Raw genomic sequence first — 13,016 nt, forward strand, 5'->3', positions numbered from 1 at the left:
CCCCTTACTGGGCTCCCGCAGCGGACCCCCCTCCTCTGCCGCTCCAGGACAGCTCCGGGCCCCTAGCAGCTCGCGGCGCGCAGGCGCACAACTCCGGCAGGGCGGTGGGGAGGGAGGCGGGGCCCCTCCCGCGGCCTTACCACCTAGGCCGGGCCCGCGGGGGGGGGGAGGGCCGGACCATCTGCGCCTCCGGGCAGGGGTGGTCTCGTGCTAAGCCCTACCTGAGCCGTCGGGTCCCGTGACGACGGCGAGCCTCTGGAAGGGCCTCGCGGGCCTTGGAGCTCTCCATCGGGAGCAGCTCCGGAGAGCGCACGACCGCCAAGGGCGACGGAGACGGCGAAGCCCGCGCAAACCCGGCCCGGCCATCGCGAGCGCCGACAAAGCAGCGCGAGAGGAGCCCCGCGCGTGCTCCTTTGGGAAGTGGGGAACCGGCGAGACGCCGGCACCCGGACTCCAGGACGAGCTCTCGTCCTGCGCGTGCGCAAGTGAGCAGGCCCAAGCCGACGGCCCTTCTCCCTTGACGCCGACTCAAGGCGCTCTTTGCCTTCTTGGCGCGCATGCGCTTAGACGGGCAGGCCAGAAAGGGCGGGGCGGGATGGATTCCGGACTCCCGGGTTCCAGCCCGAGCGCAAGCACGCGCCATCAGCCCGTCTTTTGTTGCCATGCCAACAGAGAGACGCTTCTTCGGAAGAACGCCCTCCTTGGTGTCGGAGCAAGGCCACCGGGGAGGTGAGGGCGTTGGTGGGGAGGGCAGATGGGTGGGCTGGGGGCGAGCACACGCGGGGGGGGCGGAGGAAGAGAGAAGGGGAGCTGGCCTGGGGGCCCCGAGAAAAAGCGGGGGACGTGTGGATGGGCAAAGGCTAACGAGGCCGGCCCTGGGGGGGCAGAGGACAGTAGAGGAGAGGTAAGTGGTTCCCCCCTCCCCGCCAGCCACGGGGCCACTTCCAGCCGTGGCCCCTTTCCCCCCAGACTCTGCACACAAACATGCCTTCCGTGGATGGGGTGCTTGTGCTTGAACCCCAATTTCTCCCTAGCCTCGGAAACACTGTCTCTGACAACCACTCCCCAGCCCAAGGACACCGTGCCTAGCAGTTACTCATGCATGGGCCCCAGCAAGGCCCTTATCTCTCTCTCCCTGGTGCAGCCACACAAAGCTGGGTGAGGGAGTGCTGGGCTGCTCAGGCCCCAGCCCTCAGATCATGTCTCTGGAAGCCTCCCAATGCCTTAGTAAGTTCCCGTCTTGTGAGAAAGCTTTCCCTCCTTGCAGAGCAGTCTCTCATCAAGACAGAGGGAGAGGGGTGCCTTGCCCAGCCCAAGGAGTTTTGTCCTTGGCCGCCCCAAGGACTCTTCCTCCTGCCAGACTCCACAGATCCATACCTCTGTCATCTCCCTCCCTGTACTTTCCCATCCATAGCTCCCAAAGACACCTGGACCTCTAGATTGCCCAATCAGTGTCCCTGGCATTCCTTTCCCATATAAACTCTAGTTCCATCCTCAGTCTCTCACAGGTTCCTTAAGAATCCTTGCCTGCTGAAAAGCGTAACAATAAATCTTTGCCACCTTGACCTAAAGAATGCTTGAGTCTGTGAATTCATTCCAGACGACCCCTTCCTGTACTCCAGTCTCTGAGGGGTCTCAACCTCTGACCGCAATGCCATCATGGGGACACTTTCAAGCAGATCACGGGAGGCTAAACCTAGGGCTGAAAGGGCCCTCTGAGGGGCATTGGCTAGGCAAGGGCATCGAGGGCTTGCCCAACACCACAAAAGCTGTCAAAGACCTAGTCAGGATTTGAACCCAACCCCACCCCCCCACCCCCCCGGGCTCCAAATCCAAGGCAAGAGCACTGGGTTTGGAGGCAGCCACTGGATCACGGTCCTCTCTACCACCTCCTGACTTACTTTGGGCTCATTCCTCCTGCCTTCTCTGTAAAACAGACACTGGACTAAGAGCGTTTTTAGAATGTTGCGGAAGGACATTCGGGCGGAAATTTCCTCCCAAACTGAGCCTTGAAAGAACATACAGAAAATCTGAGAGGTACGCTTGAGGACAGGCGCCGCCGGCCTGAGGCAAGAGGATTCCTCCCTCCCCAGGTGAATCTGGCTTCTGGCTTCCCCACTCAAATGAAACTGCCCCATCCAAAGTCAGCCCACCTGAATTCAGGGGCATTTTCTCGAGCCTCAGCTCACTGCTGCCCATCTTGGGCACCTTCTTACCTTGGTTCATTCCTTCTCCTCCCACTCGACTCAGGGGTCGTCGTCCAAATCCAGGTCCCCCCAAGGCTCTATGCTGGGCCCACTGCTTGCTCTCAGTCTACATGTCACATCTTCCTCTGGCTTCGGGGCTCAGTCCTGCGCTCCTAATGGCCACCAAGTCATTGCCAACCACAGGCATCTCAAATCCAAGAAGTCCCAAACTCTGCCTCCATTCCACCTCCCCTTCCTTCAAAGCACAGCTTAGGGGCACTGGGCCTACCCCCGAGGATACAGAGAAAGACAAAATCAGTGCCTGCCCTGAAGGAAGCCCGTTCTGATGGCGGAGACCACGCGGCACCAATTATGTGCAAACCTACTCTGGCAGACCCCCTGCAGAGAAACCCCCGGGCTTCTCCTCATCCCCATTCTTAGTGTGCTCTCCCTCTTGAAATGACTTGGTATTTCCTTACCAGTGTAAAAGTTGTGACCCCCTGAAAGAATCCCAGTTCCTAAAAGGCAGAGGCTGTTTCATCTGTTCTGTGCCTAGCACGTAGGTGTTTACTCTTTGTTGAACTGACTGGACAATCTCGAGTAGCACAATTAGGGTTAGCTTGAGAATGTGCTACTGGGACGGAACAGAACAGCCACTACGTGCTCCTTGTCTCTTTCAGTCTCAAGTCAGGATGTATAAGGCGGACATCCAGCCAGAGCAGAAGCAGGCTGGGGCCACCGAAGCCCGAAGGAACCAGGAGAAACAGAGGCGGAGCCGAATCTTTGATGTTCGGAACAGAGTCATTGGGGTGAGAACTGGCCCCGTATTGGGAGTAGGAAGAGGATGAAGCCCAGAAATAGGAATGAGACCAGAAAGGACACGACCAAGGCCAGCACTGGGAAGAGGACCAGAAAGAGAAATGTGACCAGGATGAGGCCCAGGCCCAAGGGCACTTCCCCCCTCTCTCCCCACCTCCCAAGAACAGTTCAGCAGCTAATTCAGTCCCCTTATTTTGGAGAGATGGAAGCTGAGGCTTAGAGAGCGTGACTTGGCCAACGTCTCATAGCGAGGTGGTAGAAGCTGGGCTTCCATTTCTTAGCGCCTCTTTGCCCTTTCTCCCTTTCTGTCCAAGGCCCAAAGCTCCCTGGAGGGAAAGAATTGACTCGACCCACTTCATCTTAGCAGGTGGAGGGTGGGACAGGACCCATCCAAGTCCCAGCAAGCAGTTCAGAGTGGTGGGGACCGTGGGGTGGGACCATCCCATGATCTGTGGCAGGTGGATGTGGAAGCCCTGAAGAGCCTGGTGCAGGAGCAGAAAAGGCGAGAAGATGCTGAGCGGGCTCGTGAGGCAGCCTTTGGTAAGAGCCCCAGAGAGGGCGCACGGGAAGGGTCTGGGCCCTGGTCCCCATAACCACCAGTAATCCTCCCCTTCCAGATGCCAGCCGGGTCCAGTGTGACCTGGTGGCCCAGCTGCTGGAGAAGGAGGAGTTGCAACGTGCCCGGCGGGTAGCCCAGCAAGTACAGGCCTTTCGCGAGTGGGAGCAGCGGCCCCAGGACCGCCGAGACTTTGACCTGTCCGACCCAGCAAGACCACGGAAGGAGAAGCCACTGCGAGCGGGTGACCTGGACCCCCACTGTGGGCCCTCCAGCGTGCAGCTCTTTGCTGGGGAACACTTGGGCCAAGCTACCCGCCAGTGCCTGCAACGAGAACAGGCCCGTCGTGAATTGAGCTGTCAGCAGGAGCAACGTCAGGCTAGGAGGGATGAGAAGTACTCGGGTGAGAGCAGCGGGCAGGCCGCGGTGGACAGCCAATCTAAGGGGGTGCAGCCCCCTTCCATCTGCGGGGAGATGGGAGCATAGATGGGGAAGGGCCTTTCCTTCTTTCTCTTCACCAACTTGGGATGTGTGGTAGGAAAAAACGCTCCCAGAGCGGCCAGCACAAATCCCAGCTCTGCCCGGGTAACCTTGGCAAGGCACTGCCAGCTAGCTGTGCTAGCTCCTGGGGCCCTGCCTCTCAATACAGTGCTCAACCCTCGTAGTTAGCATCATGCCCATTTGGTAGAAAGTCACACTGAGGCTGGGAGATGCCAGCTAACTCATCCAAGGTCACATGGCTACGAAATATCAGAATTAGGGCTCTCCAGGATTCCGTTCAGGGAAGACACAGAGTGGGCCACAGCCACAAGCTAGTTCACCCCTCTTTGGCCCTCAGCTTACCTAGCTGTCCTTAGGCTCAAGTGAGCCTATGTGGCCGCTAGGGGGCACCACAGCGCATGGAATGCTGGGCCTGGAATTAGGCCCAGTGTTCAAATCCAGCCTCAGACACTTAATGGCCAAGTCACTTCACTTCTGTCTGCCTCAATTTCCTCAACTAAAAATATAGGAGAATCTTCACTAGGAGCCCTCCGCTGATGGGGCCTCGCTACAGGCGAGGCTTGGTGGTGTTTTTCATCTCTGTGCCCCCGGTGCCGAAGCCAGGGCCCTGTTCGTCAGCTGCCCCAGTCCCCAGGTGACTGGCAGATTCCTCCCTCCCTCCTCACAGAGGTTCTGGGGGACCAGAAGCGGAGAGAGATGGACCTTCGAGCCGCTCACCTGGAGGATCTGGAAGCTGCCTGCCGTAAAGCCATGGCCGTGGCCGTGGCTAATCACAACAGGGCTCAGGTGCCACGGCTCCCCACCCCACCTGCACACCGAATCCAAATTTTCAGAAACCGTGCCTGGGAGCACAGACTGACTCCTCTCCCTCCCTGCCCCTAGCCTGATGCCGCTCTGGCCCAGCAGATGGGCAGACCCCACTGCAGGAGGCCTCCACATACCACACTGCAAAGGGGCCTCAGTCTAGGGAAAAGGGGGCTCCCTGGCTTTGAGGGGGGGGTCTGGGTGAGGATGCCAGTTCTGGGGCTGCAGTCCACCCTAGGTCACTTTGGGGAAACCCCTTCCACTCTCTGGGCCTCAGTAGCTCCCTTGGGGCAATGGTTAGGGCAGACCCTAACCCTGAGCTGCCTCCCTTCCCCTACCCAGGCCATAGAGGTGGAGGCACAGCGATGTCTGGCCCGCCAGAGGGAGCAGGGTGACAACCTCACTGAGATCTGCAACCACCTGACCAGTGACATGCTGACCGAGAACCCTTCTGTCTCCTCGAACCCCTTGGTCCCACATTGGGTGGTCCTGGAGCGCTGGAAGGGCATGACCCCTGAGCAAATAGCCGCCATCCATAAGGAACAGGTGGCCCAGCGCCTCGAGGCCCGGCGCCGGCTGCAGGCTGAGTGGCGCCTGGAAGCCGAGTGGGCCCTCCAGGACCAGCTGGCTGCTCGGGCTGCTTGCCAGCTGGAACGTGAGCAGCAGGCGCAAGCACAGAAGCTGTGGCGGGACCTAGACGCGTACAACAAGCAGCTGGCCCGAGAGCAGCGGGCACGGTGAGTGAGGGAGGAGGCGGCTGGGCCCAGGGGTGGGGTGGGAGCCGACACCGACTTTGCCTTTCAGGAAGGACTACCTGGACAAAGTGGTGTACACCAATGAGCCCACGGCCCACTTCCACCTCCAGTTCAACACCAGCAGCCGCTGAGGTGGGAGGCCTCACCCTGGTGCTTGGGCCCTGGGCGAGGGTGGGGGAGCTGAGCTTCTGTGGGGAAATAAAGTGACTCTGGGTAGCCACACCGTGTCACTAACACGTGCTCCGCTTCAGCCCTGCTGTCCCACAGAGCCCAGAGAAATGACCTTTATTAGGCACCGGAGGTTAAGGCATAGAAGGCAGAGGCCCTGGTGCTCCTGCTGCCAGAGGGAGGCCAGGGCAGGCGCCCAAAGCCTAGGCTTCCAGCTTCAGGGCTGCATGCGGATACCTCCATCCAGACGGATGACCTCGCCATTGAGCAGGGGGTTTTCTACCACCGTCTGCACAAGGTGGGCATATTCTGCTGGATCTCCCAGGCGGCTAGGGAAGGGCACTTGACGGGCAAGGAAGGAGCGGACCTTTTCAGGGAGTCCCAACAGGAGGGGTGTCTCAAACAGGCCTGGAAAATAATAGCCACCATTTATCGAGTGCACTTTACAAAGGGAACCTCATTTGATCCTGGAAGAGAGGTGGGTGCTATTATTATCCTCATTTTATAGCTGAGGAAACAGAGGCAGACAGAGGTTCAGTGACTTGCATGCTTGAGAGTTGTCTGAAGGGGCAGCTAGGTGGCGCAGTGGATAGAGCACCAGCCCTGAAGTCAGGAGAACCTGAGTTCAAAGCCGACCTCAGACCAAACACTTGACACGTACTAGCTGTGTGACCTTAGGCAAGTCACTTAACCACGATTGCCTAACAAAACAAAACAAAACAAAACAAAACAAAAAAAAAAAAAAAGAGTTGTCTGAGGCTGCATTTGAGCTTGGGTCTTCCTAACTCCAAGCCCAGCTCTCTATCCACTGCAGCGTCACCTAGCTGCAGTATTCTAAGACAAGTGGGTTTCCAAACTGGATGACCCATGTTTGAGGCCCAGCTAGCCTCTGTCCCATGAGTTCTGACTTTGGCCAAGTCCCTCCCTTTCCCTGATCCTCAGTTTCCCCCTCCGTCAAATAGGGGTTGATGACCTCTTTAGGGTACATTCTCCTTTCCAGTTCTCTGAGACAGGTTTAGAGTTGGCTCATCCTGGGGCCAGCAGCAGGGTTGAAAGGGACCTTGGGGAGATACCAGAGCCTTACCTGGAGCAATGGTGACCACCCGGATCCCCATGGGGGCTAGGTCCCGGGCTGCAGGCAGGGTCATCCCCACAATGCCCCCCTTGGACGCAGAATATGCAATTTGGCCAACCTGGGAACAAGGTGTGAAAGTGAGTCAGCTGTGACCAAGGAAGGAGGCCTGGGCCCCCAGGCTCATCATGCTGGAAAATGGGAGTGGCTGGCATACCTGGCCCTCGAAAGCAGCCACACTGGCTGTGTTGATGATAACACCCCGGTGTCCACCCTCATCGGGCTCATTCTTGCCCATCTCCCCAGCAGCGAGTCGGATCACATTGAAGGTGCCAATTAGGTTTACCTGGGGGGAAGCAGGGAGGAAGAATTCAGTGGTGGTATCTTTGGGCTCAGACGACCCGGGTAGTTCAGGAGCCTTGGCTTCGGTTTGGCCCTCGGTCAGATGAGGGGCTTGGCTGCATTTGTGGGCCCCAGGATCCTAACTCTCCCAGAAGGCAGAGCAGCAGGAGAGCCAGGGGGTGGAGAACTGGGATCTGGAGGTCAGGGCTCAGGCCCCGCCCCGCCCCCTCCCCCGGGGCTGGCTCAGACATACCTGGATCACCTTCTGGAAGGCCTCCAGGGAGTGCGCTTGACTGTTCTTGAAGTTGTAAGTCTTGGCGGCCACAGCTACGCCAGCACAGTTAACGGCAATGTCCACCCGGCCAAATTTCTGCCTGGCCAAAGTCAGGGCCCCCTGTACATCTGCTTCAGAGGTGACCTGGCCGGGGAGAAGAGGGAGGGGAAGCATCAGCTAGTTGCCCAGGGCAGAGCAGGCTCGCCTCCGGGATTTCTGGTAGGAAAGGCCAGGCCTCCTGAATCGCTCCCAACCACCATCAGCTGGGAAGCCCCCCTGCCCACCCTCCCACCTGGGGGGGGGGGGCAGATGCAGACATACGTCGGTGGGGGCGAAGGTACAAGAAGCCCCCAGCTCCTTTGCCAGGGCTTCCCCGGAGGACTGGGGCAAGTCCATGATGACGGCCCGGGCCCCGAACTTGACCAGTCTTCGGACGGTGGCCTGTCCCAAGCCTGACGCCCCTCCTGTCACCACGCCGACCATGCCCTGCAGGAATCGCTCAGTGAGACATACCCAGGCCCTCCCCGGGCTTCTGCCTCGAGGGTGTGGGGAGGGAGGCCGCGATCTGCGAAGAGCCTGGTGATTTAAGGAGCTGCGCTGGGGAGCTACCCCCTCCCCCCATCCCTGGCTGCGGAGGGGCAGAGGAAGGGGAGGAGGCAGCGGAAAAGGCTGCGATCGCACAGAACCGCAGAGCTCCCGGCTTACCCAAGGGAAACTGAGGCTAAGCAGGGTCACCAGGTGACCGGGCCAACGGCGCGGCGGCTGCACCGTAAGCCACACGCCCCGGACTAGATCGGGCCTGGAGATCTTTAACTGGGGGGGGGGGGGCTCCTCTGCCCTTCCTCTAGGGCAACCGGCCTGAGGGCACGAGGGCACGAGGCGACCACGGTTACCTGCAGGTTCCTGATGCCTCGCGACGCCGCCATGGCTCAGTCCGTGCTGCCCTCCGCGCTCAGGGGCAAGGCAAGCAATGGGCGGGAGTAGGGGCTGAGGGCCCGCCGTTGATTGGGCCAGACCCAGGGCGGGGAGAGAAGAGGGAAGGGCCACGGAGGCCACCGCTGATTTGGCCAGATCCGGGGGGTGGGGGGGTCGCGCGCAATGGAGGAAGGCGACGGCCCCTCCCTGTGGCCTTCCTCCCGCCCAAGGAAGTCGCGGAAGCCAATGGGCGAGGCAAAGGCCAACGGAGCCGCTGCTGATTGGTCCAGATCTAGAGGGGAAGGGGAAGACTATGACCTCTTCCCGTGGTCCTCCTCCCGCCCAAGGAAGTCGCGGAGGCCAGTGGGAAGGGGAGTGTCACAGAACCCGTCGCTGATTGGTCCAAACCCGGGTGCGGCCGCCACGGCCTTTCTGCCTAGGTGCGGAATGGAGAAAAACGCGGACGAAGATCACTGATTGGGCCCGCTCCGCCCCTCCTCCCTCTCCCGTCCCCCAGCTCCCCCAACCTTTGCCCAGGGCACTCCTGGTCATCCCTGCCTCACCTGGCCAGGACTTCCAGCCAGGGATGGGGGGGAGAGAGCCGGGGAGCAACGACCCCACCCAAAGAAAGCCGGATCCCCCGCCAGAAACTTCCGCTCCTTTAATAGATGCCCAGATTTTTCCGTGGCCAGATCTTCTCGAGCCCTAACTGTCCCTCTTGTGCCCCAAGTTAGAGTGGGTAACAAACGCCTTGGGGAAACATTCTGCAGCAAGTTTGTTTGATGAACATATAGAGAGAGAAGTGCACGTGTGAACAACCGGGAGGTGGACAAAGACCAAAACAGCAAATGCCAGATTCTTAAGGGGCCGGGCACTGGTGGCGGAGCTGGGAGCTGGGATGGCCAGAACATTCCGGATGGCCGCCCCCCCCCCCCCCCCCCCACACCCCGGGGACCCCGCAATGCCAAAGAGAGCGAAGAGAAAGGTGCTTTGTGTGCCAAGGGAGAAGTGAAAGCTGCCAGGGCGCTAGATTTGGGGAATGGCTGAATAAACTAGTGTGTGAATACAATGAATGATCACTGTGCCCTTAGACTAAGATAACGAGAGGGACAATTTTAGAGGGAACGAGTGAATGCGGACGACAGCGTGTGTGACCTGCAGCCAGAAAGAGCTGAGTTCCAGTGCTAGCTCCGACGCTTCCTAGCTGTGTGACCCTGGGCCAGTCACTTAACCACTTTGATGTTTCCGTTTTCTTATCTGTGAAATGGAGTTGGTAGCACCTAGTTCCCAAGATTGTTGTGAGGATCCGATGAGACGTTCGTAAAACGCTTAGTGCGCACCTTAAAGCTCGATCATCAAGCCAAGCATTATTAAGATGCTTTGTGCAGAGTCCAAGAGCAAAGTGAGGAGAACAATAGATATAATTAGAATACTTTACAAAAACCAACTTTGAAAGACTTGAGAACAACGATCAAAGCTGCAACAAATCAGAAATCCCAAAGAGCCAAGACGCAGCAAAGCAATTAGGGTTGGGCTTGTTCTTTCTTCCCCTGGAGGTTAAGATGCAGAAAGCTGGAGACATCTGGGGACATGGGGCTATACCAGAACATACATGTTTCTGTGGACACAAACGCAACTTAATTTTATTTCCAGGTTTGATTTCTCTCCCTCTTTAACTACCTCACTCCCACTGAAAAAATAAACAAAAACAAGATAGGATCAAGCAAAATAAATGCCCACAATGATCACCCCCCCCCCCCATCCGTCTCAATCTGCCCCTGGAGGCCGCGTCTCCTTTATCAGAGGCAGTGGCTGCTCATTGGGACTGGACTCCGACTTTCTTAGTCTTGCGAAGTTGTTTGCCTTTAAAATGCTGTTGTATAAATGATTTCTAATTATTAGTGATTTACAGCATTTTTTTTTTTTTGTATGGCTATTGATAGCTTGGATTTCTTCCTCAGAAAACTGCCTGTTCATATCTTTTGACCACTCATCAATTAGGAAATGGCTTTTATTCTTATTCATTTAGATCACTTCCCTACGTTTCTTAGAAATATGACCTTTATCAGAGAAACTTGCGGCAAAGATTCCATACCCCCTTACTTGTCTTATAATTCTAGCTACATTGATTTTGTTTGTGCAAAACCTTTTTAATTTTATATAATCAAAATTGTTCATTTTACCTTCTGTGATCCTCTCTATCCCGTGCTTGATTACATACTCTTGTCCAACCATACATCTGATCTGTCTTTGCTCCTCTCATTTGTTTTTTTTGATTGTCACTCTTTATGTCTAAGTCATGAACCCATTGATTCCCTTGAGACTTTTGACTTTTTATTCTTCCGGATGAATTTTATCATTTTTTTCTAGTTCTAGAAAGTCATCCTTGGGTAGCTTAATTGGTATGGCACTGAGTAAATTAATTTGGAATTATTGTCATTTTTATTTTACTGGCTTAGAGTACCCATGAACAATTAACAATGAATATTTCTCCAATTAGTTAGATCTGTCTTTATTTGTATGAAGAGTGCTTTGTAATTATGTTCATATAGTTCTTGTGTGTCTGTCTTGGAAGTTAGACCCCCAAGTATTTTATAGAGTCTGGAGTTATTTTAAATGGAATTTCTCTATCTCTTCCTGCTAGGCAGCTAGTGCTGCCGCCATACATAGAGTGCTTGCCCTGGAGTGACAAAGACCTGAGTTGAAATCCAGCCTTTGACACTGGGCAAGTCACTGAGTCTCTGTTTTCCTCAGTTTCCTCAACTATAAAATGAGAATAATAATAATAATAGCACTTACCTCCCAAGATTGGGTGAGGATCAAATGAGACACTTGTAAAGTGCTTATCACAGTGCCTAGCACATAGTAGGTGCTATATAAGTGTTTATTCCCTTCCCCCCTGCTGGGTTTCAGTAGTAATATGCAGAAATGCTGATGACTTCTGTGGGTTTATTTTCTATCCTGCAACTTTGCTGAAGTTGTCAATTGTTTCAGCTAGTTTTTTTAGTTGATTCTCTAGGGTTCTCTCAGAAAACCATCATATCATCTGCAAATAGCAATAATTTTGTTTCATCTTTGTCTATTCTTATTCCTTCAATTCTTTTCATGTCTTATTGATAGAGCTATTATTTCTAGCACTATCAAATAGTAATTGTGATAATAAACATCCTTGCTTTACTCTGATCTTATTGGAAAGACCTGTAGTTAACTCTATTACAGATAATGCTTGCTCTTGGTTTTAGATAAATGCTACTTATCACATTAAGAAAAGATCCAATTATTCCTATGTTTTCTACATTTTTTGGTCATATCTTGTCAAAAGCTTTTCATGTACATATTAATGTGATTTTTGTTGTTATTAATGTAGTCTATTATGTTGATAATAAAACATATATAATATAAAATTTTGAAAAACAATAAAAACTATAATAGTGGGGGATCTCAATGTATCCCTTTCAGACCCAGACAAATCTAACCAAAAATAAACCAGAAAGGAACAACCTACATAGATCTTTAGAAAAGTTAAAAATGATAGACTTCTGGTGATTGCTCAATGAATACAGAAAAAAATATAAATGTTTCACAACTGTGCACAGTCTCTTTACAAAAACTGACCATATATTAGGGCATAAGAATCTCACAAATGCAAAAAAGTAGAAATAGTAAACACAACTTTTATGGATTGTAACACAATAAAAATTGTATTCAATGAAGGGCTAGTGAATAAAGAATAAAACATTACTTGGAGACTAAATGATTTAATCCCATAGAATGAACAGGTCAAAAAACAAATCAGAGAAACAATAGGTAATTTCATTAAAGGTAATAACAGGGAGACAACATATCAAATTCTGTGTGTCTCAATGAAAGAATTCTAAAGAGGGAAAACTTATATCTGTAAACATTTTCATCAACAAAAGAGAGAACACGGAGATCATCAAATGGAGCATGCAACCAAAAACAAACCAACTAGAAAACCAACACATTTTTTAAAAAATATTAAACTCAAAAATACAAATGTTGAAAATCAAAGAAGAGATTAGCCAAGTTGAAAGAAAAAACTTATAAATGAAACTGTTAGCTAGTTTTCTGAATAAAAGTGCAAGACATAAACCATTTAGCTAACTTGTTTACAAAAAGAGAAAACCGAATTAGTATAAAAAATGAAAAAAAGTGAATTCAAAACAAGTGAAGAAATGAAGGAAGTTATTAAAAACTATTTCCCCCAATCATATGCCAATAAATCTATCTAAATTAAATAGATGAATATTTATAAAAATATAAAATACTCTGATTAACAGAACAAGAAATAGAAAATCTAAATAACCCAGTCCCGGTAAAAAAAAAAAAAAAAAAAAAAACAAGTCATAAGTGAGCTTCCAAAGAAACAAATTATAGGACCAGATGGCTTTGCAAGTGAATTCTTTCAAACATTCGAAGACAATCTGTAGAAATTAAAATATGCCAAAAATGGACTGGGAGGCTCCATGTAACCCTGATTCTAGCAGGATAGTTGTTGACTTGGGGGTTGGGGTTTTTTTGGACCACTACTTTTCCTTCTCTGTTAGGCCCCAGCAGTTTCTCTCTCTCTCTCTCTCTCTCTCTCTCTCTCTCTCTCTCTCTC

The 13,016-nt window shown here is 53.0% G+C and overlaps 2 protein-coding genes across 6 annotated transcripts; one reads left to right on the forward strand and one right to left on the reverse strand.

The window, feature by feature from the left end:
* Positions 1–539: 539 nt before the first annotated feature.
* On the forward strand, positions 540–5,784 carry RIBC1 (RIB43A domain with coiled-coils 1). Of its 5 annotated transcripts, none has more exons than XM_027841171.1 (7): positions 540–729; positions 2,867–2,995; positions 3,373–3,545; positions 3,623–3,964; positions 4,730–4,848; positions 5,209–5,603; positions 5,671–5,784. In XM_027841171.1, the coding sequence occupies exons 1-7, from the start codon at positions 596–598 to the stop codon at positions 5,750–5,752; spliced, it is 1,374 nt and encodes a 457-aa protein (XP_027696972.1). In that variant the 5' UTR covers positions 540–595; the 3' UTR covers positions 5,753–5,784. The 5 variants fall into 5 exon arrangements, with proteins under 5 accessions (XP_027696972.1, XP_027696976.1, XP_027696974.1 ...); XM_027841175.1 differs by having other exon boundaries at positions 647–729; positions 3,464–3,545; XM_027841173.1 differs by lacking the exon at positions 540–729 and adding an exon at positions 1,868–2,093 and having other exon boundaries at positions 3,464–3,545.
* Positions 5,785–5,852: 68 nt separating this feature from the next.
* Positions 5,853–8,458, reverse strand: HSD17B10 (hydroxysteroid 17-beta dehydrogenase 10). The gene is made up of 6 exons (XM_027841176.1): positions 8,371–8,458; positions 7,799–7,963; positions 7,457–7,621; positions 7,079–7,207; positions 6,874–6,982; positions 5,853–6,197 (listed from the first exon to the last, which is right to left on the reverse strand). The coding sequence occupies exons 1-6, from the start codon at positions 8,401–8,403 to the stop codon at positions 6,007–6,009; spliced, it is 792 nt and encodes a 263-aa protein (XP_027696977.1). The 5' UTR covers positions 8,404–8,458; the 3' UTR covers positions 5,853–6,006.
* Between the last annotated feature and the right edge of the window lie 4,558 nt (positions 8,459–13,016).

The sequence above is a fragment of the Vombatus ursinus genome, unplaced genomic scaffold, assembly GCF_900497805.2.
Source record: "Vombatus ursinus unplaced genomic scaffold, bare-nosed wombat genome assembly UNPS02014853.1, whole genome shotgun sequence".
Classification (NCBI taxonomy): Eukaryota; Metazoa; Chordata; class Mammalia; order Diprotodontia; family Vombatidae; genus Vombatus; species Vombatus ursinus.

Bases quoted from the DNA above. Each gene is read 5' to 3' on its own strand.
- RIBC1 (XM_027841171.1), top strand. From the start codon at position 596: ATGGATTCCGGACTCCCGGGTTCCAGCCCGAGCGCAAGCACGCGCCAT. The intron at 3,546-3,622 runs GTAAGAGCCCCA...CTCCCCTTCCAG, and splicing joins GGCTCGTGAGGCAGCCTTTG to ATGCCAGCCGGGTCCAGTGT. The intron at 5,604-5,670 runs GTGAGTGAGGGA...TTTGCCTTTCAG, and splicing joins GCCCGAGAGCAGCGGGCACG to GAAGGACTACCTGGACAAAG.
- HSD17B10 (XM_027841176.1), bottom strand. From the start codon at position 8,403: ATGGCGGCGTCGCGAGGCATCAGGAACCTGCAG. The intron at 7,208-7,456 runs GTATGTCTGAGC...GCTTCCCCCCAG, and splicing joins CCTTCCAGAAGGTGATCCAG to GTAAACCTAATTGGCACCTT. The intron at 6,198-6,873 runs GTAAGGCTCTGG...ATTATTTTCCAG, and splicing joins GGTGGTCACCATTGCTCCAG to GCCTGTTTGAGACACCCCTC.